Source organism: Ceratotherium simum, chromosome 13 (genome assembly GCF_057802395.1).
Source record: "Ceratotherium simum simum isolate JZ-2026a chromosome 13, ASM5780239v1, whole genome shotgun sequence".
In the NCBI taxonomy this organism is placed as follows: domain Eukaryota; kingdom Metazoa; phylum Chordata; class Mammalia; order Perissodactyla; family Rhinocerotidae; genus Ceratotherium; species Ceratotherium simum.
Window position 1 is genome coordinate 33,810,241 of NC_141912.1, and position 27,248 is coordinate 33,837,488.

At 36.4% G+C, this 27,248-nt stretch overlaps 2 protein-coding genes across 5 annotated transcripts in view; both read right to left on the reverse strand.

The window, feature by feature from the left end:
- Positions 1-216: 216 nt before the first annotated feature.
- LOC147915680 (butyrophilin subfamily 1 member A1-like) lies at positions 217-7,228 on the reverse strand (the record flags this gene model as incomplete). Its single annotated transcript, XM_087437814.1, has 6 exons — positions 217-1,255; positions 1,431-1,457; positions 2,025-2,051; positions 2,521-2,547; positions 3,470-3,490; positions 7,159-7,228. Coding segments are annotated over 6 exons (696 nt in total), but the record flags the coding sequence as incomplete, so codon positions are not given.
- LOC147915681 (uncharacterized) overlaps positions 7,165-27,248 on the reverse strand; it is a 46,074-nt gene continuing 25,990 nt past the window's right edge. For 2 of the 4 annotated variants that reach the window (XM_087438408.1, XM_087438410.1), the window contains 5 exons: positions 22,778-22,798; positions 21,308-21,328; positions 17,503-17,523; positions 15,620-15,640; positions 12,975-14,333 (listed from right to left, as the gene is read on the reverse strand). In XM_087438408.1, coding sequence (XP_087294534.1) covers positions 14,176-14,333; positions 15,620-15,640; positions 17,503-17,523; positions 21,308-21,328; positions 22,778-22,798 — 242 coding nt within the window. In that variant the 3' untranslated portion in view covers positions 12,975-14,175. The other 2 variants (XM_087438409.1, XM_087438411.1) reach the window with 2 other exon arrangements.

Sequence of the window (27,248 nt, forward strand, 5' to 3'; positions counted from 1 at the left end):
CAGGAAGTGAAGTCAGGAGAGACTGATAGATCAGGAGAAATCAAGAGGTCCTGATGAGACTGACACACTGGAAGTGCAGGAGTAGCTAAGCAAGCAGGTACAGGACTTTACGCCTCCTGTTGCACCCGCATATTCAACTACGGTTGTCATCTGCTGCCATCCTTAGGGGGAAAGTGCACAAGTTATGCTTAGATTCAATCACAAGTGTCAAAAGTCTAATGTATAAATTGCTTAAAGATAAACGTTTATTTCTCACAGAGAAGAATTCAGGAATTGGGCAATAGAGTAGATCCATGAAGTTGTCAAAAACCCATGCTCATTCTGTCTTCACCGCCATCCATGTCATACTACAATGTCAGGGATGTTCTTTGAGTTCCACCCATCATGACACATTACAACCATCAGAAAAAGTAAAGAAAACAAGAAGGGCACACAATTTACCTTTAAGGACATATCCCATGAGTCATACAGAATACTTCAGGTTATAATGCACTGCTCATCATGTAGTCACATTCAGCAGAGAAAGCTAGGAAATCTAATCTTTAACTAGGCTGCCATAGGGCACAGTAAAAATAAGAAGGAACCTATAACTAAGTAAGAAGGGAGAATTGATATGAGAGGCAACCATCAGTCTGTGTCCCAGAACTTCATCTTGAATGAACTGGTAAGGAGGAAGAAAAATCAATTTTTGGCTAGAGGGAGGTGGATAGGCATATAAATTGCAACATCAGTCAGTTCTCCTCCACCTGAACAATGGTCAAGGCACCTGAGTCAGAGGACCAAAGTATGAAAAGTGGTTTTAGGACACCATAAAATGTGTTCTGTGGAAAGGTGAAAATGTGGTATCCATCTGTCATGTTATAGAAAGATATATCTCCAGCCTCATAATCCAGGAATATCCCCACACTAAGGGGTTTTTCTCTTAGAGTAAGACGAGTTTCTGGGAGGGCCCAATACTCCCCTTCATAGAACCTGATGGCCCAGAAACCATTCTGTGGGGACATCGTGACCCTTTCCTTCCTTGTCACATTATCCATACAAATTCCCAGGTCCCAAGAAGGCGTTTTCCCAACTTCCACCTCCCAGTAGCATCTCCCAGAGCTGATGTCCAGCTGACCCAGCACACAGGGAAGGGAGGTGAATCTCTGTGTGGAGCTGGGTAGATCTTGATATCTATCTTGCCAGGTTACTCGTCTCCCGTTTTCAGACAGAAGGAGGACAGGATGGGCAGTGGCTGCATCCAGGGTCACACTTACTGCAAAGACAAGAGGACTATTGTGTTTCTGGGAAGGGTCTCTAGCCCTGGGACAGAGGGCCCCCATTCTGTAAGGACTCCTCTGGCCCTGGGTAGATCCAGCTTACCTCCTCCCATCTTTCCCTGTGACTACCCCACAAGGAGCAGGGTCCCTCCTGGATCATCATAGACTTACCAGCTTCGAACTCTTCTTTCCTCCAATCTGCAAGGAACATATGTACATGAGAACCCACCATTTGAAAGATAAAGCTGCCTGTCTGTCCAGAATACTGTGAGTATAAACTCCTTAGGATTAATTCAAGAATAGTAGCAACCAAAGAAAATATTCTTTCATATACTTGCACTCCTTTTCACAGCCTGCTAAATTATGTCTGACTTGAAGACCCATCCCTATGCTCGCCTCATCCAACACTCCCACAGGATAAGTGTCTGTAATCTATTTAGGATGTTGGAGAGGAAACAAAGAATATGGTCAGTCTGACCAAATAACTTCTTTTGGCTGTAGTTTCCTTAGATTTTATAGCAGATGATAACCCTTTACCTATCCTCAAAGCATGATGTGAGATGCAAACTGAAAAATAATAAAACTGCTAAAATTTAATGTTTCAAACACATTATTATCTTTTACAATATTGAGTAATCTATTGAGTTCATGGAATTATGCTTTGGAGTTTCCTTGATTTTCAGCATGCTGTTTTGTACACAGTAAGTGTTCATTTAAAATATCTTCGATAATAGGATTTTCTTCATCAGAGTCCACGTCACTCACCAGCATATAACGGTGCATTCCTCCAGGCTGCAAAAGAACAAAATAGGAAACCCTTTACTTTTTCTACTTTCATGTTTTCTCTCATTGTCTTTTCCACTTCTCCCTGACTTTGTCCCATTTCTTCTTCTAAGTGCTTTGGACTTTCTCTTTTTATCCTATATCCTCATATTCGATTTTTTCAAACATAATGATAAAAATAATCAGTTGGAGGATAGACAGAAATATAGAAGCAGCAACAGGTGTGAGAGACAGAGGAGGAGCAAAATAAAGGAAGAGAGAAAGGAGGACAGATGGTAAAACATGCTGAATCATTTATAGTTTGCACTGCATAGAGAATTTATTGAAGTTACTGAAATTTAGAGAGATAATGCTTCAAATGCTTCTTTGCCTACTATAGACATTTCTGTTGTATGCCTGCATCCTATCCCACTCCTATAGAGGCAGAATGTAAAAGAAACAGAAGAATGGGGCATTCTGAGAGATAATCATTACTCACCTGACTTGAATTGAGACTTCCTCCTATCTGAGAGAAAAATATATGAACATGCATATATAAAACAGGCTTTCTTAACATTGTAAAGAAGATGCAATTAAAGCTATATATCTGCCAATATTTGTGTCTGCAAATTGGCCAACTAATGTCCATTTCAAAAGCAATCAAAGAAAATTCTGAAGTCCATTTCATTTGAAGACTTCACTACAATTTGAAGAATACAGTCTAATATGAAAGGACCTGAGGATTTAAATAATTCTTGTAAGGGGGTACTAAAACATGGTTTAGAAATTTGTTGAATTAATAATTGAATGGATTAGAATAAAAAGGAAGAACAGTAATAATTATGGTTGGAAAGAAAAAAAATCAGGAAAAATCATGCAAAAATATTTATATGCTTTAGATCACTTGAGAATATAGCCAAGAGAAGTGGATTAGCTAGTCTCAAGATTACACTTGACATGAGTATATAGTGTTTAAAAGGTTGGTAAAGGAGGAATTTATCTCACTCAGCAGCTTTGGAATTTTAACCCTTCCTTTAAAAGCCAGGACAATATCATGTATAAAACAACAGGCATCTCAGAGGGCATGTTCAAGAACCTAAGTCAAAGGAAGCTTTCTATTGAATAAAGAAAACCGCATTCTTCTTGGCCTAATCCACTTCAAATCACCAATCTTATAAGGAAATTATAGCAATCATCTAGAAGATAGAAGAAGCCTACGAATACAGCAAAGGAAGGAGAGGGAATGAAGAAAATCTGAGGAAGATGATGGGTAGGGAACATAATATGGGAGGAGTCCAGGAAGCCAGAAAGAAAATAGATAAGGTAATTTGAAATTCACAAGAAGGAAGAGGAAAGACAGGAAGGGGTAAGGTGAAGAGTCAGGAAGGAAAAGATAAAAATATTTCTAAAGAATACCTCAGTAAAAAAGAATGTCAGAAAAAAGTTACCAATTTCTTTCTGAAGCTCTTCTGAAAAATAAAATGGAAAAATTCATGTAAATGTCAAGGGGAACCAACACAGAAAATGAAAATGAGTAGAAAACTTCCAGTGCACAGTAAATTGGTAGAATGAAGGTAATTAGAAGAAAAAAAAACCCACAAATGAACAAAAACAACAACACAAAACCCCTGAAAAAATGTCAAGGAAGTACATTTTTATCTTAGAAAAGTGAGAAAAGGGAAAAAACTTTCCCAATTGATTGAATAAAAGAAGAATGGTGAAGATGTGGACAGAATACCAAATAGAATTGTATCCCATACAAATTTCTTTTAAGAATAGTTTCAAGAATATAACTAATTCAAGGTTTGGATCAAAATATATATTTAATAAAATAAAATAATTTTAAAACAAATGTTACCTTGGTAGCAGTGTATTGGAATTGATTTTTAATTTGGAAAATCTTTCTATTTCAGATTACACAAGGTATTTTTAAGTGAAACATTGTTTGTATAATTAGTGGTCAACATATATTCAACTCCTGAGAAAGTCTTTTTAGAAGATGTTAAACCATTAAGAAAGCAAATGAGGGGCCGCCCGGTGGCATAATGGTTATGTTCACACACTCTGCTTCGGCCTCCTGGGGTTTGCGGGTTTGGATCCCAGGCGTGGACCTGCACACCACTCATCAAGCCACACTGTAGTGGTGTCCCACATACAAAATGCAGAAAGACTGGCACAGATGTTAGCTCAGGGACAATCTTCCTAAAGCAAAAAGAGGAAGATTGGTGACAGACATTAGGAGCTCAGGGCCAATCTTCCTCTCCAAAACAAAAAAAAAAAGAAAGAAAAAAAGAAAGAAAAAGAAAGCAAATGACTATCATGACTGGGTACAGTCTTTTTTGAAGTCTGATAGCTTCTAATTCTCTGCATTTAACAAAACTGCAATAGAATTTAATTGAGTTTTCAACTGATAGAACTTTCAAAATTAGTTTTGATAAGTACTCTGTGATTTCATCATTTACCTCAGAAGTTCAAAGAATTGAGTGATGTGGCTCTAACCAAATTCCTTCCATTCCCATTAGCTTACATATAAGTACATAATTTCTCAGCACATAAATCTTTATAAATAAACAGAAAATAAATGGAATAAAATTAATGTTGATCACTAACTCATTTATTTGAAGGGAAATATAAGGAATTAATGGGGGCACAGGAATGCTAGGATTACATGACCAAAATCTTAGAAGACTGCTTTAAACTCTTTCATTTTATCCCTTTCCTATAATGTGACTTTAGGCTTTATGGAAGTTCCTTACAAAACGTACATGTCAATTTCAAGAGCTAAGCTCATTTCTAGAATTTACATTTTGTAAAAAAGGCAGTATCTTGTGAGTTCTTTCAGTTTATAGGCTTCTAGCTTTTATGTAATATGTACACAAAAGTACATAGGTACTTGTCCTACATTCTTTGAAGAAACCTCTTTGATGGTGTGAATTACACTGTTTGGTCCTTTTTCCATCTTTCCTGTATTCTCTAGGCTTAACCACCTATTAATATCCATCCATGTCTCTCAAGTGATAATATTGCTGAATTTAGATGCCTTCTAACCCAATATTCCTAATGGGAAAAATGAGGATATTATTATCTCATCTCCATTCCTCTGAGGAAAATCTCATTATTTCTATACTAAATAACATGAACGAAAGGGAAATGAAGTATTAAAAGGCAGGTGAGTGGGTTCTAATCAAATAACCTGAGCCTATATTAGACAAAACTAACACAACAGCCATTTGAAAAATATCATAACTTCTGAAGTATATTACTAACAAAATTTAATTGACAGAAAGTATCTGTCTACACAGATTGAAATGAGAGGATAAATCATACAAGTAATAATGGGGGAATTGAATAACAAATGAAGATGGTAAACTTCAGTTGAAAATATAAGATGAGATAAAATCATGTAAAATATATACATGTTGGAGTTGCAGATGTTCACTGAAAATTAAAGAAAGAGGTACAAGTAAGAGATGAAATAATGACTAGATACAGAGTGAAAACACATGAATGGGACTTGCCTTTTCCTTTTTCATACAGCAGAAGATAAAAGGAAGAAAACACCAATTGATTTTAAATGAGGGCACATGTCAAGAAGGAAGGAGGACAAAAATTTGAAACACATTCATAACATTCTCTGTGATTCAAGTTGACCTATATTTCTGAGAATTGGAGTCATGATTCAAAGTCCATCTTACCAGTAAGAAGTAATTTTATTTTTACATCCCCCAATCCTTTATGCAAAAGACACTAAAATAGGAAATGAAACCATGAGAGGAGGTACCACAGGACTCCCTCTGGGCTAAACAATATCAATTACTCATCTCTCATTCGGCTGTCACCTTTTTAAGAAAAAAATGCAAACATGCCCTCATATATGAGAAGGGTACTCAAAAAGTGATGAGGAATCATACAGTAAAGGCACTCATCTATCCAAAACTGTATCTGTAGCAGTATTCAGACTTGTTAAAGTACTTGAAGAAGGAAGCCATTGGAATGAAGTGGCTTTAATGCCTTGGTAGCCTAATTAAGCAAACCAACACCTATGCCAGAGTTGAAGCACTCAAATTTAGAAAATAGAAGCAAAGAATAACCAATCACAGTCAACTAGGCTTTCCCAAATAAGGCAACAGCTTAAGCTATAACCAATGAAATAATTGCTGTGCTTTGCTTCCACATCTTCTCTGTAAAAACCTTGCCCCTAGCTCCTGTTGGTGGAGCATTCCTAACCACTTTCAGTTTGGTGCTGCCCAATGCAAACTGAGGATTGCTCAAATAAACTCTTGAAAATTTTAATTTGCCTCAGTTTATCTCTTAACATATGAAACCTGCTCTATACATTAAAGAGATATATTCCTAATTCAACTCACCCTGAAAAAAAATATATATTGAAAATGTCATTAGAAAAGGAGGTTTTAATGATTATGTTAAGTAGTTTTATGAAAAAACCTTTTGGAAACATCTCAGGAAAACAGTTTCATGCATAATTCACATAAAAAATTCAGAATTGAGTGAAATATTATATTTGGACTTTTCTTAACATAAAAGTCCTTTTACAAATGTTTAAAAGAAATTTCAGTTTGTTGATTAGTTAATTGTGTCAATGAAGACGAAAAAGAATAAAAAACTATTACTATGGTTGTAAATTTTAAAAAGCCAGAAAATATTATATGAAATAATTGTATACCTGGAAACTCTTGGGTAATATGTTCAAGGGCAGTGGAAGAGTGAGTCTTGACCAATGAATGACATCTCAGTTCACACAGTCTTTGAAAGGACAATGTAGGGAGAAAATTCACTCAGCGTGTTTGGAATCGTCTCTCATCTCTTAAGGTTTGGGAAAGTATCAATTTTATAGTAATAGGACCTCAAACTTGGAATTCATGACAGAAGTCCAAAGTTTGGATGTTTTCAAGAAGTATATGTAGAGCATAGAAACTATGTGCCCGTTAGCTTAACTCTCACCAACTTCATAATGAAACTACGGCAAGTCTCTGGAAACAGAGATAAGATCATACGAAAAAGTCATGTAAAACTATATGTACATTGCAGTTTACGAAGATAATCATTAAGAGTTGAAAACAAATGAAAAATAAACAAATAAAGACTAGATACAAAGTGTAACACTAGTGAGACTTGCCTTTTTCCTCTTGACACTTATCTGAAAAATAAAGGGAAGAAAGAACCAATTCATTAAAAATGAAAGCACAATGTCAGGAAGAGAAGAGGACAATAATTTGAAACCCTTCCATTGTTTATTCCTCCATTAAAACTGAATCTTATTTCTAAGAATTGGAAGCAAAACGTTCTAAAGACCATGTAACTGATGAGAAACAATATAATTTTAATCACCCCATTCCTAAGTGCTAATGGAATTAAGATAGGAAATGAAACTGTGACAGGAGGCAGAATAGGACTGCCTCTGGGATAAATAATATCATTTATTCATCTTTCATTGAGTCTTTCACCTTTTTCAGAATAAAATGCCAGCACACACAGATACACAAGACAGGTACTTAAAATAGGATGGAAAAGCCTACAGTAAAAGTACCCATCAAAAACTGTATCTGTAGCAGCAGTCACATGAGGCCCGCTACATACATTAAAGAGATAAATCACCAAATTAAATTCAATCTGTGAGCAAAATATAATTGAAACATATCATTAGAAGAAGAGGTTGTTAAACTTTTAATGATTACATTAGTGCTTTATAAAAAATCTTTTCGAATCATCCTAGAACAATAGCTTCTCATGTCATTCACATAAAAAGTTCTGAATTGAAGATATGTTATATATGACCTTTCCTTAAGACATAGCATTTTTCTGCAAACATTTAAAAGGTATTGCAGTTTGCAGAATTAATAATTCTGTGAATAAAAATGCAAAAGAATAAACAAAATTTACTGTAGTTGGAAAGAAAAAAAAGCCAGGAAAAATTATGTAAAATATTAGTATACCCGGGAACACTTGGGTAATACGATCAAGGGAAGGGAAAGAGTGAGACTCAAGCTCACAGTGGACAATCAATGACATCAGAAATTACACAGTCTTTGACAGGACAATGGGGGAGGCAGAAATTTCACTCTTCAAATTTGGAATCTTCAATCATCTCTTAAGGTTTGAGAAATATCAATTGCGTAGAAATGGCCCCTTGAACTTGGAATATGTGACAGAGCTTCTAAATTAATAGACATTTTCAAGACAATATGTGTACAGTGGAAATCATATGCCTCTTAGACTAATCGCCTTCACCTCACAAAATTCATAATGAAATATGGCAAGTCTCTGGAAGACAGAAGAGGCCAATATTTATAGGGAAGGACAAGTATGGCATGAAAAAAAAAAAAGGAATGGGAAAAGAATGGAAGGTAGGGAAACAGAGATGGACAGAATACAGGAGAAGTCCATAAACAAAATAATTGGAGAGGGACTAGTAAACACCCAAAAGAACGGCATATAGGTAAAAAGGCAGAGAATGTTAATGATATCAAGAAAGCAGTCATCTAAAAGGGGTATGGAAATAAAGAGTTGTCAGAGATAATTTACGCAGATTTTTCTGAAGGTCTTCTGAAAAATAAAATGGAAAGATCAATGTAAATATCATGGAATAAAAATGCAAATACAATTCAAATTTATTAAAAAATATACATGTAAAGTTCAATGTATCAGATGCAGATAAACTCACACACACATACACATGTGTGCATGCATACACAAATGCACCAACAGTGGCTGAAGGATCTCTTTTGTTCAGAGAATATATTTCAAAAATTAAAGAAGAAAAGGACTAAATTTAGTAAACTGAGAAAAAAATTCAGGAATATTAGTTCTGGTGGGTCCCTTTAAAACTATTCTTGTTCCTTTTTGACATTCCTCAGTTTTTTATTATTCAGTTTGTTAGCTTTAATAAATTCTTTGACTACTATTAAGTATATAGACTCAATTCTGGTTATTGCAGTGGCTATGTTGTATATAGTCACCAAAAGCACTGATTTAGAACATACTGAACCACTATTCAGGGAGCTAATCTAGGTTAGGTTCCTGGGAACTTCTATTCACAACATTTTCATAAACCCATTAATTCATAACCTTGTTTTATGTGAGTTTTTATTTATTTATTTATTTTTTAAGATTTTATTTATTTATTTTTCCCCCAAAGCCCCAGTACATAGTTGTCTGTCATAGCTGCACATCCTTCTAGTTGCTGTATGTGGGATGCGGCCTCAGCATGGCTGGAGGAGTGGTGCCTCGGTGCGCACCCGGGATCCGAACCCGGGCCGCCGGCAGCGGAGAGCACGCACTTAACCGCTAAGCCACGGGGCCGGCCCCGTGAGTTTTTATTTTAATTCATGCCTGAATGAAGCTTGTCTTGAAATCAAATTGAAGGTGGGGAAATAAAGTATTAAGTGGCAGGGAACGGGGTTCTAAATCAAATGGCTTAAGTCATGTTTGACAAAACTTGCACATTACCCACTTTGAATACGCCAAAACATCAGAGGTATGTAATTCACAAAGTGACACTTGACTAAAAGGATTTGTCTACAACTATTGAAATGCCAGGACAATTCAGAGCAATAATAATAGGGGAAAGTAAGCTAAAAAAGAAAATGGCAAATTCAGTTAGAAAGATAAGGTAATGAGACAAATCATGTAAACATGTATGTATATTGAGTTGAGAATGATGATCATTAACAGTTGAAGACAAAGGTACAAGAAATAGACAAAACCTTGACTACGTACATAGTGAAATACATTAATGAGACTTGCCTTTTTCCTGTTCATACTTATAGATAAAATAAAAGGAAAAAACAAACAATTCATTCAAAATGAGGCACATGTCAGTAAGTGAACAGGATAAAAATTTGATACACTTTCCTAGTTTTCTCTATGGTTTAAACTGACCAATATTTCTGAGAACCCGAACCAGAAGATTCCAAATCCATCTCACCAATCATAGGCAATGTTTTTTTTTTTTTGTGAGAGAGATCAGCCCTGAGCTAACATCTGTGCTAATCCTCCTCTTTTTGCTGAGGAAGACTGACTCTGTGCTAACATCTATTGCCAATCCTCCTCCTTTTTTTCCCCAAAGCCCCAGTAGATAGTTGTATGTCATAGTTGCACATCCTTCTTGTTGCTGTATGTGGGACGTGGCCTCAGCATGGCCGGAGAAGCCAGGCATGGGTGCCTGCCGGGGATCCGAACCTAGGCCGCCAGTAGCGGAGCGCACGCACTTAACCGCTAAGCCACCAGGCTGGCCCAGCAATGTTGTTTTACTTCTACTCACTCCTTGATGCAAAGGAACCAATGGGAAATGAAACTGTGAGAGGAGGCTGATGTGACTTCCTTTGGGATAAATAATATCCATCATTGGTCTTGCACTGGGCCTTCTTCCTCTTCAAAGTATGTAGAGTGCAAACACAAATACACAAGACAGGTGCTTAAGAGAGATTAGGAAGTAAACAATAAAAGCATCCATCTGTCCAAAACTCTATCTCTAGCAGTTATAGTCCAAAAATTTATTCCGTCTGAGAAAAAGTCATTGAAAAATGTTATTACAAAAGGAGGATGTTAAAATTTTAACGATTACATTAGGGTTTTATGAAAAAACATTGGGGAGAGTCCTAGGACAATTGCTTCTCACGTCATCCACTTAAAATATTCTGAATTAAAAGTATGTTACTGATGAACTTTCCTTAATATATAAAGTTATTCTATAAACATTAAAAGGAATTGCAATTTTCAGAATTAATAATTGTGTCAACAAAAGTGCAAAAGTATAAAGAATATTCACCACAGTTGGAGAGGAAAAAAAGGAAAAGTTATGTAAAATATTTGTATACCTGGAAACACTTAGGCAATATGATCAAGGGCAGTAGAAGAGTGAACCCCAAGTTGACACTTGACCAATGAATGACAACAGAACTTACAGTCTTTAAAAGGAAAATGGAGGGAGAAACCTCATTTACCGAGGTAGAAGTGTTCTCTCATTTCTTATGGTTTGTTGTGGTAAAATTCATTGCATCTTAATGGGCCCTCATATGTCAAATACATAACAGAGATGCTCAATTAATGGACATTTTCCAGAAAATATATGTCAAATGGAAACCATGTGCCTATCAGCGTAATTCCCTTCATCTCTCTGACTTTATAATGCAACTATGGCATGTCTCTGGAAAACAGAAGCAGCCAGTATTTATAGGAAAGGACCGATATGGAATGAGAAAAGAAGGAATGGGAATGAATGAAAGGTAGGGGAAAAAGAAATGGAGAGAACATGATATGGAAAAAGTTCATAAACAAATATGGGAGGGAGAAAAAAGTCGACTTCTGAGAGAATGGTGAGCTAAGGGATGTCATGTAGGTAGAACGGCAGGGAACACTAATGACCAAAAAAGCAGTCATTTAAATGGTTAAAGGAGTACAGAGTTGTCAGAGGTATTTTACCAATTTTTTTCTGAAGTTCTTCTGAAAAAAATAAAATGGAAGGATTAATGTAAGCATTATAGGAACGAAACATAAAAATTCAAATGTATTGAAAATTTTCAATGAAAAATTAAATCTACAACAGTATGCAGAAATGCTCACAAACATGTACACGCACGCACACACACACATACGAAGAGTGGCTGAAACGTTGCTTTTGTCCAAAAATATTTGACAAAATATGAAAATAAGAGAAATGAGATGAATTTACTGAAAGGGGAAACATTTTAGAACATTAGTTGTGGTGGTACTTTATAAAAAATTTTCTTGTTCCCTTTTGACATTATTTAGGCTTTTATTATTTAGTTTGTTAGCTTTAGTAAGTTCTCGACTGCTACTAAATATTAATTAGTCAATTCCTGTTAGTATGGTAACTACGTTGTATACAGTAGCCCCAAACATTGACTTAAATAATACTGAACTACTGCTTCCAGAGAAAATGCAGGGTTAGGTTCCTCGGCACCTCTATTCACGACATTTACACCAACTCATTAATACATAACCTTGTTTTATGTGAGTTTTATTTTAACCACACTCCTGAATGAAACTTGTCTTAACTAAATCACATGAAAGGAAGGACAATGAAGTATTAAGTGGCAGGAAAGTGTTCTAAATCAAATGACCTCAGCCTACCTTGGAGAAATCTTACACATCAGAAACTTTAAAAACACCAAATTTCCACAGGTATATTATTAATAAGGTTCACTTGACAGAAAGGGTTTGTCTACATAGATTGCAAAGACAAGACAAATCAAGAAGTTATACTAGGGGAAATTGAATAACAAATGAAGACGTCAAACTTCAGTTAGAAAGACAAGACAATGAAACAAAATCATGTAAATTTAATGTATGTTGGAATTGAGGAAGATAATCATGGAGAGATGAAGACAAGGGTACAAGAAGCAGATGAAACAATTACTAGAGAGAGAGGGAAGTACATTATTTTCATTGATAACTTCCCTTTATTTACCTGTTTCTAGAATAATGACTTAATTCCCGAAGATCCTTCTACCTTCACTAATGTAACTGGCTACTATTAACTTGTTTATATTTAACATACTTGATGAGCTAAAACTTTCCTCACCATTCCTTTGATGCTCAATCTCTATCATCATTGTGAAATGGGATCCTGTTCAAGTTGAAACTTGTGTTCTTTTACAATGACTCCAGAAGACTTTTACAGCTTCCTAGCTTGCTGGTGGAACAAGATGTTCCAAAGTCGTTTTGACATTTCCCACCTGAGCTGCAAATGGCAATTTCTTCCAAGATGCTATAAGTCTTTTAGTGTGATTGCTTTTAGTGATTGCAACATATAGAATAGGGGTGGCAATTGTTGGGGAGTTCATTATGATATCTAGACCTATTCAGTGAAACAAACAAACAAACAAATAAACAAAATCTATATACATATGAAATACACTATTGGGACTTACCTTTTTCTTGTTCCTTCTTATCTGAAAAATGAAAGGAAGAAAGAAGCCATTAATGCAAAATGAAGGCACGACGTCACGAAGGGAGGGAGACAAAATTTGAAACCCTTTCATAGTTTACTCTGTGATTCAAATTTCTGAGAATTGGAACCACAATGTTGCAAATGATATATCACCAATCGAGACAACATTGATTTCATTCCCCACGGCTTGGTGCAAAGGAATGAGATAGGAAATGACATCACGTGAGAAAGTAGAATTGGACTCCCCCTGGGATAAACCTTATCAATCAGTCTTGGATTGGTCCTCCTACCTTCTTCATGATAAAATACAAGCATGGACAGATCCATGAGATAAGTCCTTAAAAATTGATGAGAAAGTGTACAGTAAAAGGACCCATCTGCTCAAAACTATCTGTAGTAGTAGCCACATGAAACCTGCTCCTTACATTAAAGAGATATATTCCTAAATTCTCTCACCCCTAAAAATAAAAGTGTCATTGGAAAAGGTCATTAGAAAAGGAGGATATTAAACTTTTAGTGATTATGTTAGTGTCTTATAAAATTACTTTTAGGATATCCGAGGATGATAGCTTCTCATGTGATCGACATACAATACCATGAACGAGAGATATTTTATCAATGGCTTTCCTGGAAGAGGTAAAGGCCTACTACGAACATCAAAAATAATTGTAGTTTTCAGTATTATTCCTTGTGTAAATAAATGATGAGAGAATACTGTGGTGGAAAGAAAACAAAAAGCCAGGAAGTATTATTTTAAAGATCTGTATACCAGGGAACATTTAGGTAATATGATAAAGGGCAGTGGAAGAGTGAGCCTCAAGTTCACGCTTGACTAATCAACGATATCTGCATTTACACAGACTTTGAAATGACAAAGGATGTAGAAATTTTTACTCAGCAAGTTTAGAGTCTTCTCTCATCTCTTAAGCTTTAGGGAGATATCAGTTGCATGGTAATGGCCCCTTGACCCTGGAAAAGGTGACAGAGATTCTAAATCAATGGTCATTTTCCAGAAAATCTATACAGAATGGATCGATGTGCCTAAAAGACTAATCCCCTTCATCTCACAAAATTCATAACGAAACTAGGGCGAGTCTATGGAAGACAGATGAAGCCAATGTTTCCAGGGAAGGAGAAGTATGGCATGAGAAAGGACAGAATGGGACTGAAGGAAAGCTGGGGAAACAGAAATGGAGAGAACTTTATAAGGGAAAGTCCTTATCAAGAAATTGGGGTGGGGGGGAGAAGAGGGAAGTGGGAGCCAACTGATGGTATGTAAAGATGCAGGGAAAGTAAGCCTCTAAGAAAGCAGTCATTTAAAGGGTTATGGGAGTAAAGCATTGTCAGATAAAATTTACCAAAATTTTTCTGAAGAAGATCTGAAAATAAAATGAGAAGATCATATAAATATGATGGAAAACAAATGTGAAATATTTTCAAAATTATTGACAACCTAGAATGTAATGTTAAACCTATGAAGAGGCTGATAAACACAGACACACACACACGTCTGCAAGCACACACACACACACCAGCAGTGGCTGAAATCTGCCTTTTGTCCTGAGAACATTTTCAAAAGTGAAAATGCTAAAAGAGTGAATTCACCGAATTGTGGAAAAATATTAGAAATATTGGTTCTGGTGCTTACTTTTCAAAAATTTTCTCGATCCCATTTGACATTATTTAGCCTTTTATTATCAGTTATTAACCTTAACATCATCTTTGGCTGCTACTAACTATCTATATCTATAACTAGTTTGACTAAATGAATATATATTATGTGTGTGTATATATATACACACTCATGTATATGTACATATATATGCATAGTCAATACTTGTTATTACGGTAGCTATGTTGTATAAAGTAGCCACAAGGAATGAATTAGAGAATACTGAACCACTTCTAGAGAAAAATATAAACTTTAGATTCTTGAGAGTCTCTATTCACATTTTTTCAACTGATGAATACATAACCTCGTTTGTGTGGGTTTCTATTACAACTCATGCCTAAATGAAACTCAATTAATTAAATCACATGAAAGGAAGGGAAATTAAGTTTTGGCAGTAAAGGGGCTCTAAATCAAATGCCTTGAGCATATCTTGGACAAATCTTACACATCAGCCACATTGAAAATGCCAGTGCTTCAGAGGTATATGATTAATAAAATTTACTTCACACAAAAGAGATGTCTGCATAGATTACAGCTACAAGTCAAATCAAAGAGCCAATAATGGGAGAGATTGAATGATAAATGAAGATGACAAACATCAGTTGGAAAGAGAAGATAGCATAAAATCATGTAAAAATATGCATATATTAGAGTTGAGAAAGATGGTCATTGAGAGTTGAAGACAAAGATACAGAAACAGATGAAACCATACTTACTGGTAAAATAGAAGGAACAAAGAACCAATTCATTCAAAGAGAGGGCACAACGCCATAAAGAAAGGAAGTGAAAAATGTGAAATACTTCCACAGATTTCTTGATGGTTCAAACTGATCCACATTTCTGAAAACTGGAACCACAAGGTTCAAAGACCATCTCACTAATGAAAGGAAATGCTGTTTTACTTCCATATACCACTTGGTGTAAAATGATCTAAGGCTGGAAATTTAACCACCACAAGAGGTAAAATAGGTAAAGGGTTCTAAGAAAATTTACCAGTTTTTCTCTGAAGATCATCTGGAAAAATATTAAAAAGTCAATGTAAGTATGATGGGAACCAAAAGTAGAGAAAATTCAAATTTGTTGAAAAATTCATATTTAAAATTAAACCAATCAAGATGTAGATAAACACACACACATTTTATACATATACAAACGTTCAGACACCAAGGCACAGACAAACAGCAATGGCCAAGAACTCATGTTTCCCAGAGAATATTGCCCACAACATGAAAGGGGCATGAAACAAGTAAATTTGCTGCATAGAGAAATAATTTTATGAATGTTGATTCTGGCGCTTACCATTAAAAAATATTCTCAATCCCTTCTGACATTATTTAGACTTTTATTATTCAAAAGTTAGCCTTAACATCTTTGGCTGCTAAGATATATATATAGGATATATATATAACTATACATATATGTATGTGGCATATATACGTATACATGTAGCAGTAGTCATATAAAACTTGCTACATTCATTAAAGAGATTTGTTCCTAAATTCCACTTCCGTTCAAAACCAAAAGATGATTGAAGAAGGTCATTGCAAGGAGACATCAATATTTTAAGGACTATATTAGTGTTTTACGAGAAAATCTTTGCCAACATCCTAGGATATTGCTTCTCGTGTCTTTCACCTTAAAAATTGAGTATTCAGACATATATTTTAAATGAACTTTACCTAAGATATAAAAACATTCTATAAACATTTCACAGGAAGTACAATATGCCGAAATAGTAATTATGTCGTTAAACATGTGAAAAACAGAATAATTACTACAGTTGCAAAGAAAAACATTTCCAGGAAAAATCATTGAAAATATTTGTATACCTGGGAACAGTTCAGTAATATGTTCAAGGGCAGAAAGAGACTGAGCCTCGAGTTCACACTAGACTAGTGAAAGACATCTGAATTTACACAGTCTTTTTTTTTTTTTTTTAAAGATTTTATTTATTTATTTTTCCCCCCAAAGCCCCAGCAGATAGTTGTATGTCATAGCTGCACAACCTTCTAGTTGCTATATGTGGGACGCGGCCTCAGCATGGCCGGAGAAGCGGTGCGTCGGTGCGCGCCCGGGATCCGAACCCGGGCCGCCAGCAGCGGAGCGCGCGCACTTAACCGCTAAGCCATGGGGCCGGCCCAGAATTTACACAGTCTTTGAAAGAGCAGCAGATACAGAAACCTTACTCAGCATGTTTAGAGTTTTCTACTTACTTAAGGTTTGGGAAATTATGAGTTGCATAGTAATTGCCCCTTTAACTTGAAAGATGACAGAGATTCTATACCAATGATCATTTTCCAGAAAATATATATAGGTTGGAAGTGATGTGGCTATCAACCTAACCCCCTTCATCTCTATAAAATTCATCATGAAATCATTGCATGTCTCTGGAGACATAAGAAACTAATGTTTATAGGGAAGGAGTGGTATGGAATGAAAAAGAAGGAATGAGAAGGGATGGAATGCAGGACAGAAGAAACGAAGAGAAATTAACATAGGAGAAGTCCATATCTAAAATATTGGAGAGGTAAGAGGAGAAAGGCAAGCCAATGGACGGCACATAGACAAAAAGACAGGAAATGTAAGCAGTTATTTAAAGGGTTATGGGAGAGTAAAAAGTCGTCAGAAAAATTTACCAAGTATTTTCTTTTTTTTTTTTTTTTTTTTTTAAAGATTTTATTTATTCATTTTTTTCCCCCCAAAGCCCCAGTAGACAGTTGTATGTCATAGGTTCACATCCTTCTAGTTGCTGTACGTGGGACTCGGCCTCGCGTTGGACGGAGAAGTGGTGCCTTGGGGCGCGCCCGGGATCCGAACCCGGGCCGCCAGCATCAGAGCGCGCGCACTTAACCGCTAAGCCACGGAGCCGGCCCTACCAAGTATTTTCCAAACAGCATCTGAAAAATAAAATGGAAAGCTCCATGTAAATATCAAAGCAAACAAAGACAAAGAAAATTCAATTTTGTTGAAAACTTTGCACTCAAAATTAAACTTAGGGATGCAGATACACACACACACAAGTGACAGGTATGCACACATACACACAAACACACACACACAGAGTGACAGAATGACCACTCTTGTCCAAGCGTATTCTCCCCAAAATGAAGAGGGGCATAAACTGAGTTATTTTACAAAAGTGAGAAATAAATTTAGGAATATAAGTTCTGGAGGTTACCTTTTTAAAAAGTTCTTTATGTTAGAGTATATACATATATATTTGTTATTGGGGGAGATATGCTGTATAAAGTAGACACAAACATTGAATTAGAAGATATGAAACCACTTCTTCTAAATGTGTACTGGGTGTCTCTATTTACATTTATGTCAACCGATGGATACATGGCCTTGTTTTATGTGGGTTTCTAATTCAACCCATGCCTAAATGAAACTCATCTTATTTAAATCTCATGAGGGGAAGAGAAATAAAGTATTAAATGGCAGTGAAGCAAGTTCTAAAGCATAGGACCTGAGCAGGTCTTGGACAACACTCAAACATCAGCCACACTGAAAATGCCAATACTTCAGAGGTATGTAATTAATAACATTGTCTGGACACAAAAGGAATGTCAGCACAGATTGCAAAAACAGGAAAAAATCACAGAAGTAATAATGGGAGAAATTGTATAAGAAACGAAGATGGCAAACATCAGCTGGAAAGACAAGAAGACAAAATCATACAGAAATATGTATATATTGGAGTTGAAGAAGATGATATCGATGGTTGTAGAAAAAGGTAGAAGTAACAGATGAGACCATGACTAGAACACAGGGAACTATTTAACAGGACTTGCCCTTTGCCTCCTCACATTTATTGATAAAATAAAAGGAAGAAAAAAACACTTCATTTAAAATGAGAGCACAATGTCAAGAAGGGAGGCAGACAAAAATTTCAAACACTGCCATCGTTGTCTCTGGGGTCCTAATGACACACACACATATGTGAGAACTGGAACCGCAAAGTTCAAAGGCCATCTCACCAATCACAAGAAATGTTGCTCTACTTCCAAACCACCTTTGGTGCCAAAGGGAATAAGACTGCAAATGACACCATGTGAGGAGTAGCAAGCACTTCCTCTGGGATGAACACTATCAATCATTAGTCTTTCTTTATGCCTTCTACCTCTTCCAAAAACAAAAATGAAAACATATATTCATACACAAAAGAGGTATTAAAAAGAGATGAGGGGAGAGTAAACATGTAGAGCTTTAGGATGCATTCAAACTTGAGTTACCAATTTAAAATAGACTGTTAAAATATAAGTTGTTTTATTTAAATCTCATGGTAAGCACAAAGCAAAAACCTATAGTAGATACACACACACACACAAAAGAGGAAGGAATCTAAGCATACGATGGCAGAAGATCATCAAATTACAAAAGAAGAAAGCAAGAGAAGAAGAAAGGAACCATGGAACAACAAAATAGCCAGAAAATAATTAATAAAGTGGCAATAAGTACATACCTATCCATAATTACTTTAAATGTAAATGAACTAAATTCTTAAATCAAAAGACATAAAGTGGCTGAATGGATAAAAAAACAAGACCCATCTCTATGCTGCCTGCAAGAGACTCACTTCAGACGTAAGGACACACCTAGACTGAAAGCAAGGGATGGGAAAAGATATTCTATGCAAATGGAAACCACAAGAAAGCTGGAGTAGCTATGGTTATCTCAGATATAACAGACTTTCAAACAAAGATTGTAATAAGAAACAAAGAAGGGCTTTACACTTTGATATCGGGATCAATCCAACAAAAGGATATGACATTTGTAAACGTTTATGCACCCAAACTAGGGTAGGACCCAAATATGTGAAGCAAATATGAACAGATCTAAAGTGAGAAATCAACAGCAATACAACAATAGTCGAGGACTTCAATACCCACTTTCATCACTGGATAGAACATTCACGCAGAAAATCATGAGGACTAAATGACATGTTAGACCAGATGCACCTAACAGGTATGTACAGAACACTCACCCAAAAGCAACAGAATACACATTCTACTTGAGTGCACATGGAACCTTCTCCGGTATAGATCATATACTGTGTCACAAAACAACTCTTAATAAATTACACTTGAGAAAAAGGATCTGTCTACAACTATCGAAATGACATGACAATTCAGAGCAGTAATAATAGGGGAAAGTGAACTAAAAAAGAAAATGGCAAGCTTAGTTAGAAAGACAAGGTAATGAGACAAACCGTGTAAACGTGTATGTATACTGGAGCTGAGAACGATGACCATTAATGGTTGAAGACAAAGGTACAAGAAACAGATGAAACCATGACTAGGTGCACAGTGCAACACATTAACGAGACTTGCCTTTTTCCTGTTCACACTTATAGATAAAATAAAAGGAAAAAACAAACAATTCATTCAAAATGAGGCACATGTCAGTAAGTGAAGAGGATAAAAATTTGACACACTTCCCTAGCTTTCTCTGTGGTTCAAACTGAGCAATATTTCTGAGAACTGGAATCAGAAGATTTCAAATCCATCTCACCAATCATAGGCAATGTTGTTTTACTTCTATTCACTCCTCGATGCAAAGGAACCAATGGGAAATGAAACTGTGAGAGGAGGCTGATGTGACTTCCTTTGGGATAAATAATATCCATCATTGGTCTTGCACTGGGCCTTCTTCCTTTTCAAAATATGTAGAGTGCAAATACCAATACACAAGACAGGTGCTTAAGGGAGATTAGGAAGTAAACAGTAAAAGCATCCATCTGTCCAAAACTCTATCTCTAGCAGTTATAGTCCAAAAATCTATTCCGTCTGAGAAAAAGTCATTGAAAAATGTTATTACAGAAGGAGCATGTTAAAATTTTAACAATTACTTTAGGGCTTTATGAAAAACATTTGGGGAGAGTTCTAGGACAATAGCTTGTCATGTCATTCGCTTAAAATATTCTGAATTACAAATATGTTATTAATGAACTTTCCTTAATATGCAAAGTTATTCTATAAACATTAAAAAGGAATTGCAATTTTAAGAGTTAATAATTGTGTTAACAAAAGTACGAACGTATAAACAATATTTACTACAGTTGGAGAGGAAAAAAAGGAAAAATTATGTAAAATATTTGTGTACCTGGAAACACTTAGGCAATATGCTCAAGGGCAGTAGAAGAGTGAGCCCCAAGCTGACACTTGACCAATGAATGACAAGAGTTTACAGTCTTTAAAAGGAAAAAGGAGGGAGAAACCTCATTTACCAAGGTAGAAGTCTTCTCTCATTTCTTATGTTTTGGGGTAAAATTTATTGCATCTTAATGGGCCCTCATACGTCAAATACATAACAGAGGTCCTAATATTTTCCAGAAAATATGTGTCAAATGGAAACCACGTGTCTATCAGCCTAATTCCCTTCACCTCTCTGACTTTATAATGCAACTATGGCATGTCTCTGGAAGACAGAAGAAGCCAGTATTTAGAGGGAATGAGAAAAGAAGAAATGGGAACGAGTGAAAGGTAGAGGGAAATGAAATGGAGAGAACGTAATAAGGAAAAAGTTTATAAACAAATATGGGAGGGAGAGAAGTGTAGAATTCTGAGAGAATGATCAGCTAAGGGGTGTCAAGCAGGTAGAATGGCAGGGATCACTAAAGAGCAAAAAAGCAGTCACTTAAATGGTTATGGGAGTAAAGAGTTGTCAGAGGTATTTTACCAATTTTTTTCTGCAGTTCTTCTGAAAAAGATAAAAAAGAAAGATAAATGTTAAGTATTATGGGAAAGAAACATAAAAATTCAAATGCATTGAAAATTTTAAATGCCAAATTAAATCTAAAACAAGATGAAGAAATTCTCACATAAATGCACCTGCACGCGTGCGCACACATGCACGAACAGTGGCTGAAATGTCGCTTTTGTCCAAAAATATTTGACAAAAAATGAAAATAAAAGAAATGGGATGAATTTACAGAAAGAAGGAACATTTTAGAAACATTAGTTGTGGTGGTACCATATAAAAAATGTTCTTGATCCCTTTTGACATTATTTAGGCATTTTATTATTTAGTTTGTTAGCTTTAGTAAGTTCTCGACTGCTACTAAATATTAATAGTCAATGCTTGTTAGTATGGTAACTACGTTGTATACAGTAGCCCCAAACACTGATTTAAAGAATACTGAACCACTGCTTTCAGAGAAAATGCAGGGTTAGGTTTCTGGGCATCTCTATTCATGACATTTACATCAATCCATTAATACATAACCTTGTTTTATGTGAGTTTTATTTTAACCACACTCCTGAATGAAACTTGTCTTAACTAAATCACATGACAGGAAGGAAAATGAAGTATTAAGTGGCAGGAAAGGGTGTTCTAAATCAAATGACTTCAGCCTACCTTGGAGAAATCTTACACATCAGAAACTTTAAAAACACCAAATCTCCACAGGTATATTATTAATAAGGTTCACTTGACAGAAAGGATTTGTCTGCATAGATTGCAAAGACAAGACAAATCAAGAAGTTATACTAGGGGAAATTGAATAACAAATGAAGATGGCAAACTTCAGTTAGAAAGACAAGACGATGAAACAAAATCATGTAAATTTAATGTATGTTGGAATTGAGGAAGATAATCATGGAGAGATGAAGACAAGGGTACAAGAAGCAGATGAAACAATTTCTAGAGGGAGAGGGAAATAGATTATTTTGATTGATAACTTCCCTTTATTTACCTGTTTCTAGAATAATGACTTAATTCCCGAAGATCCTTCTACCTTCACTAATGTAACTGGCTACTATTAACGACACGTTGATATTTAACATACTTGATGAGCTCAAACTTTTCCTCACCATTCCTTTGATGCTCAATCTCTATCGTTATTGTGAAATGGGATCCTGTTCAAGTTGAAACTTGTGTTCTTTTACAATGACCCCAGAAGGCTTTTACAGCTTCCTGGCTTGCTGGTGGAACAAGATGTTCCAAAGTCGTTTTGACATTTCCCACCTGAGCTGCAAATGGCAATTTCTTCCAAGATGCTTTAAGTCTTTTAGTGTGATTGTTTTTAGTGATTGCAACATATAGAATAGGGGTGGCAATTGTTGGGGAGTTCATTATGACATCTAGACCTATTCAGTGAAACAAACAAATAAAATCTATATACATATGAAATACATTATTGGGACTTACCTTTTTCTTGTTCTTTCTTATCTGAAAAATGAAAGGAAGAAAGAAGCCATTAATGCAAAATGAAGGCACGACGTCACGAAGGGAGGGAGACAAAATTTGAAACCCTTTCATAGTTTACTCTGTGATTCAAATTTCTGAGAATTGGAACCACAGTGTTGCAAATGATATATCACCAATCGAGACAACGTTGATTTCCATTCCCCACGGCTTGGTGCAAAGGAATGAGATAGGAAATGACATCACGTGAGAAAGTAGAATTGGACTTCCCCTGGGATAAACCTTATCAATCAGTGGTCTTGGATTGGTCCTCCTACCTTCTTCATGATAAAATACAAGCATGGACAGATCCATGAGATAAGTCCTTAAAAATTGATGAGAAAGTATACAGTAAAAGGACCCATCTGCTCAAAACTATCTGTAGCAGTAGTCACATGAAACCTGCTCCTTACGTTAAAGAGATATATTCCTAAATTCTCTCACCCCTAAAAATAAAAATGTCATTGGAAAAGGTCATTAGAAAAGGAGGATATTAAACTTTTAGTGATTATGTTAGTGTCTTATAAAAATACTTTTAGGATATCCGAGGATATCTCATGTGATCAACATAAAATATCATGAATGAGAGAGATTTTATCAATGGCTTTCCTGGAAGAGGTAAAGGCCTACTACGAACATCAAAAATAATTGTAGTTTTCAGTATTACTCCTTGTGTAAATAAATGATGAGAGAATACTGTGGTGGAAAGAAAAGAAAAAGCCAGGAAGCATTATTTTAAAGATCTGTATACCTGGGAACATTTAGGTAATATGACAAAGGGCAGTGGAAGAGTGAGCCTCAAGTTCACGCTTGACTAATCAACGATATCTGCATTTACACAGACTTTGAAATGACAAAGGATGTAGAAATTTTTACTCAGCAAGTTTAGAGTCTTCTCTCATCTCTTAAGCTTTAGGGAGGTATCAATTGCATGGTAATGGCCCCTTGACCCTGCAAAAGGTGACAGAGATTCTAAATCAATGGTCATTTTCCAGAAAATCTATACAGAATGGATTGATGTGCTTAATAGTCTAATCCCCTTCATCTCACAAAATTCATAATGAAACTAGGGCGAGTCTATGGAAGACAGAAGAAGCCAATGTTTCCAGGGAAGGAGAAGTATGGCATGAGAAAGGACAGAATGAGACTGAAGGAAAGCTGGGGAAACAGAAATGGAGAGAACTTTAAAAGGGAAACTCCATATCAAGAAATTGGGGTTCGGGGGGAGAAGAGGGAAGTGGGAGCCAACTGATGGTATGTAGATAAAGATGCAGGGAAAGTAAACCTCTAAGAAAGCAGTCATTTAAAGGGTTATGGGAGTAAAGCATTGTCAGACAAAATTTACCAAAATTTTTCTGAAGAACATCTGAAAATAAAATGAGATCATATAAATATGATGGAACACAAATCTGAATTATTTTTAAAATTATTGACAACCTAGAATGCAAAGCTAAACCTAGCAAGATGCTGATAAACACATACACACACACTCACACACATATGTTTGGTCATACACAGGGACAGCAACAGTGGCTAACGTCTACCTTTTGTCCTGAGAACATTTTCAAAAATGAAAAGGCTAAAGGACTGAATTAACTGAACTGAAGAAAAATGTTAGTAATGTTGCTTCTGATGCTTAACTTTCAAAAATGTTCTCATTCCCTTTTGACATTATACAGGCTTTATTATCAGGTGTCAACCTTAATAATATGTTTTGTTGCTGCTGCTGTATCTATATCTATATATTGATATATTTGACTGTATATATACATACAGTTATATCTATCTATTTATCTATCTATCTATCTGGTCAGTTAGTAAGTGAATACACATTCTACTGGAGTGCACATGGAACATTCTCCTTTATGGATCATACATAGTGTCAAAAAAGAAGTCAATAAGTTTAAGAAGATTGAAATGATATCAAGTGTCTTTTCTGACCACAATGGTATGAAATTAGAAATCAATCAGAAGAAGAAAACTGGAAAATTTACAAATATTTAGAGGTAAATAACGTGTTATTGAACAATTATTGGGTCAAAGAAGAAGTATAAATAGAAATAGAAACATACCTGGAGACAAATGAAAATGGAAATTTAACATACCAAAACTTATGTGATTCAGCAAAAGAAGTTCAAAGAAGGAAGTTCATAGAGATCAATGCTTACATCAAGAAACAAGATAAATCTCGGGAGATGATGTCAGCATTATGGCAGAGTGAGTTTTTCCCTTTGTCTCTCCCTTCTTAGTTACTACCAATCAGACCTCCATTGATCAGCAAAGGAGTCTCTACAGAGCACAACAGGACACCTAAGAGACCCATGCATCTATACAGCGGAAAGTGAGTGGATTGGACCTCCAGGAGCCAGTGGAACTGGGGGAGCAGCTCCCTCCCCCTCCCCTGCCAGTGGTGACCCAAGGCATGGATCCTCACATCAGGATGCACACTTGTGAAAAGAGGCTGCAGGGGCAGACACAGCACTCACAGCTTATCCTCTGCCCTTCAGTGGTGATGGGTGACACACACACCCTGAGGATTCAGGACACCGAGTGGGGCTGGGTCACTGGCTCCCCCTGCAGTGGCCCCATCTTTCCAACAGTTGGGACAGTATACAAAATGTAGATTTTCCTGGCTAGGACAGAGTGCCCTGACCTGAATTTTCAAAATACACTGGCTCGTGCCAGCAACCAGAAGCTGTACGAGTGAGCAGCAATGACATTTACTCTCTGCTCAGCCCCTGCTCCCGCCAGCTGTGGCAAATGGAACCTGCAACCTGAGGCTTCAGAGACCACAGGAGAACTGGTGACCCAGTGCCCAGTGACTTCACCCCTGACACCAGCTCTACCAGCAGTGAGGGCTACATAGAAATCCCTGGGTCCCTGGGCCCCCAGCAGTGACAGCAACAGCTGTGAACCCAGAGCTCCTGGCAGCAGTGCAGCCAGCACCCCCAGACAAGCCAGGAGCAGTAGTGCAGGTGGTGCACAGGACAGCAGCATCTGAGTCTGTGGAGAGTCTACAGAGAGCCAGTGGAGGAACACAAGACCCAAGCAACCCCAGAAGCAGCAGAAGTACTCGCAGCCTGGTGATCCCAGTGGTGGCACCTGAGACTGCAGCAACATCATAAGCAGCAAGGCACCAGCGACCTCAGAGGCACAAGCACCACAAGGAGGGCACTGATGATGACTCTAGCAGAGGCAGTGGAGGATGGGAATGCAGGCCTCAAATACAACCAGAAGCAAGTCAGAACCAAAGTAACCAAAGCCTTATCCAAATAAGAAAGGTGGTTACTACCACAAATATGCTGGCAGAGGATCAACTCATCAAGTACCATAAAGAACTACAATAACATAGAGAACAGAAAGAAAATGACAACTCTCCAGAAACCAAACTTGAAATCACAGAAGATTACAATCTAACTGATAGAGAATTCAAAATAGTTGCCATGAAAAAACTCAATGAGTTACAAGAAAACTCAGAAAGAAAGTTCATTGAGCTCAGGAATAAAATTAATGGCAAATACTTCACAAAGAGATTGAAACTCTAAAAAAAAAAAAAAAAAAAACACAGAAATTCTGGAGATGAAGAACACAGCTAATGAGATGAAAAATAAAATAGAAAGCATTAAAAATAGAGTGGACCATATGTAAGAGAGAATTATTGAGCTCAAAGATAGAAATCCAGAAATGATTCAGGTGGAAGAGGAGAGAGAACTAGATTTAAAAAATATGAATAAATTCTATGAGAAATATCATACTCAATTAGGAAAAGTAACATAAGGATAATAGGTAGCCCAGAAATAGAATCTGAGGGGGAGAAAAGAGCAGACAGTTTATTCAAAGAAATAATATCTGGGAACTTCCCACACCTGGGGAAGGCACTGGATACACAAGTACATGAAACTAATAGAACCCCTAATTATCTCAATGCTAAAAGACCTTCTTCAAGGCATATAATACTAAAACTGTCAAAAGTCAATAACAGAGAAAGAATATCAAGGGAAGCCAGAGAGAAGAAAATAACTTACAAAGGAACCACCTTCAGGCCATCAGCTGATTTCTCAGCAGAAATTCTATAGGCTAGGAGAGAGTGGAATTATATTTTCAAAATATTAAAGATAAAAACCATGAGCCAAGAGGGGCCAACCCAGTGGCATAGTGGTTAAGTTTGTGTGCTCTGCTTCAGCAGCCCGGGGTTTGTAGGTTCAGATCCTGGGCACAGAACTACGCACTGCTTATCAAGCCATGCTGTGGTGGTGTCCTATATGAAGTAGAGGAAGATGGGCATGGATGCTAGCCCAGGGCTAATCTTCTTCAGCAAAAAAGAGGAGGATTGGCAATGGATGTTAGCTCAGGGCTAATCTTCCTCACCAAAAACTATCAGCAAGAATACTCTATCCAGTGAAGTTATCCTTCAGATATGAAGGAGAAATAAAAG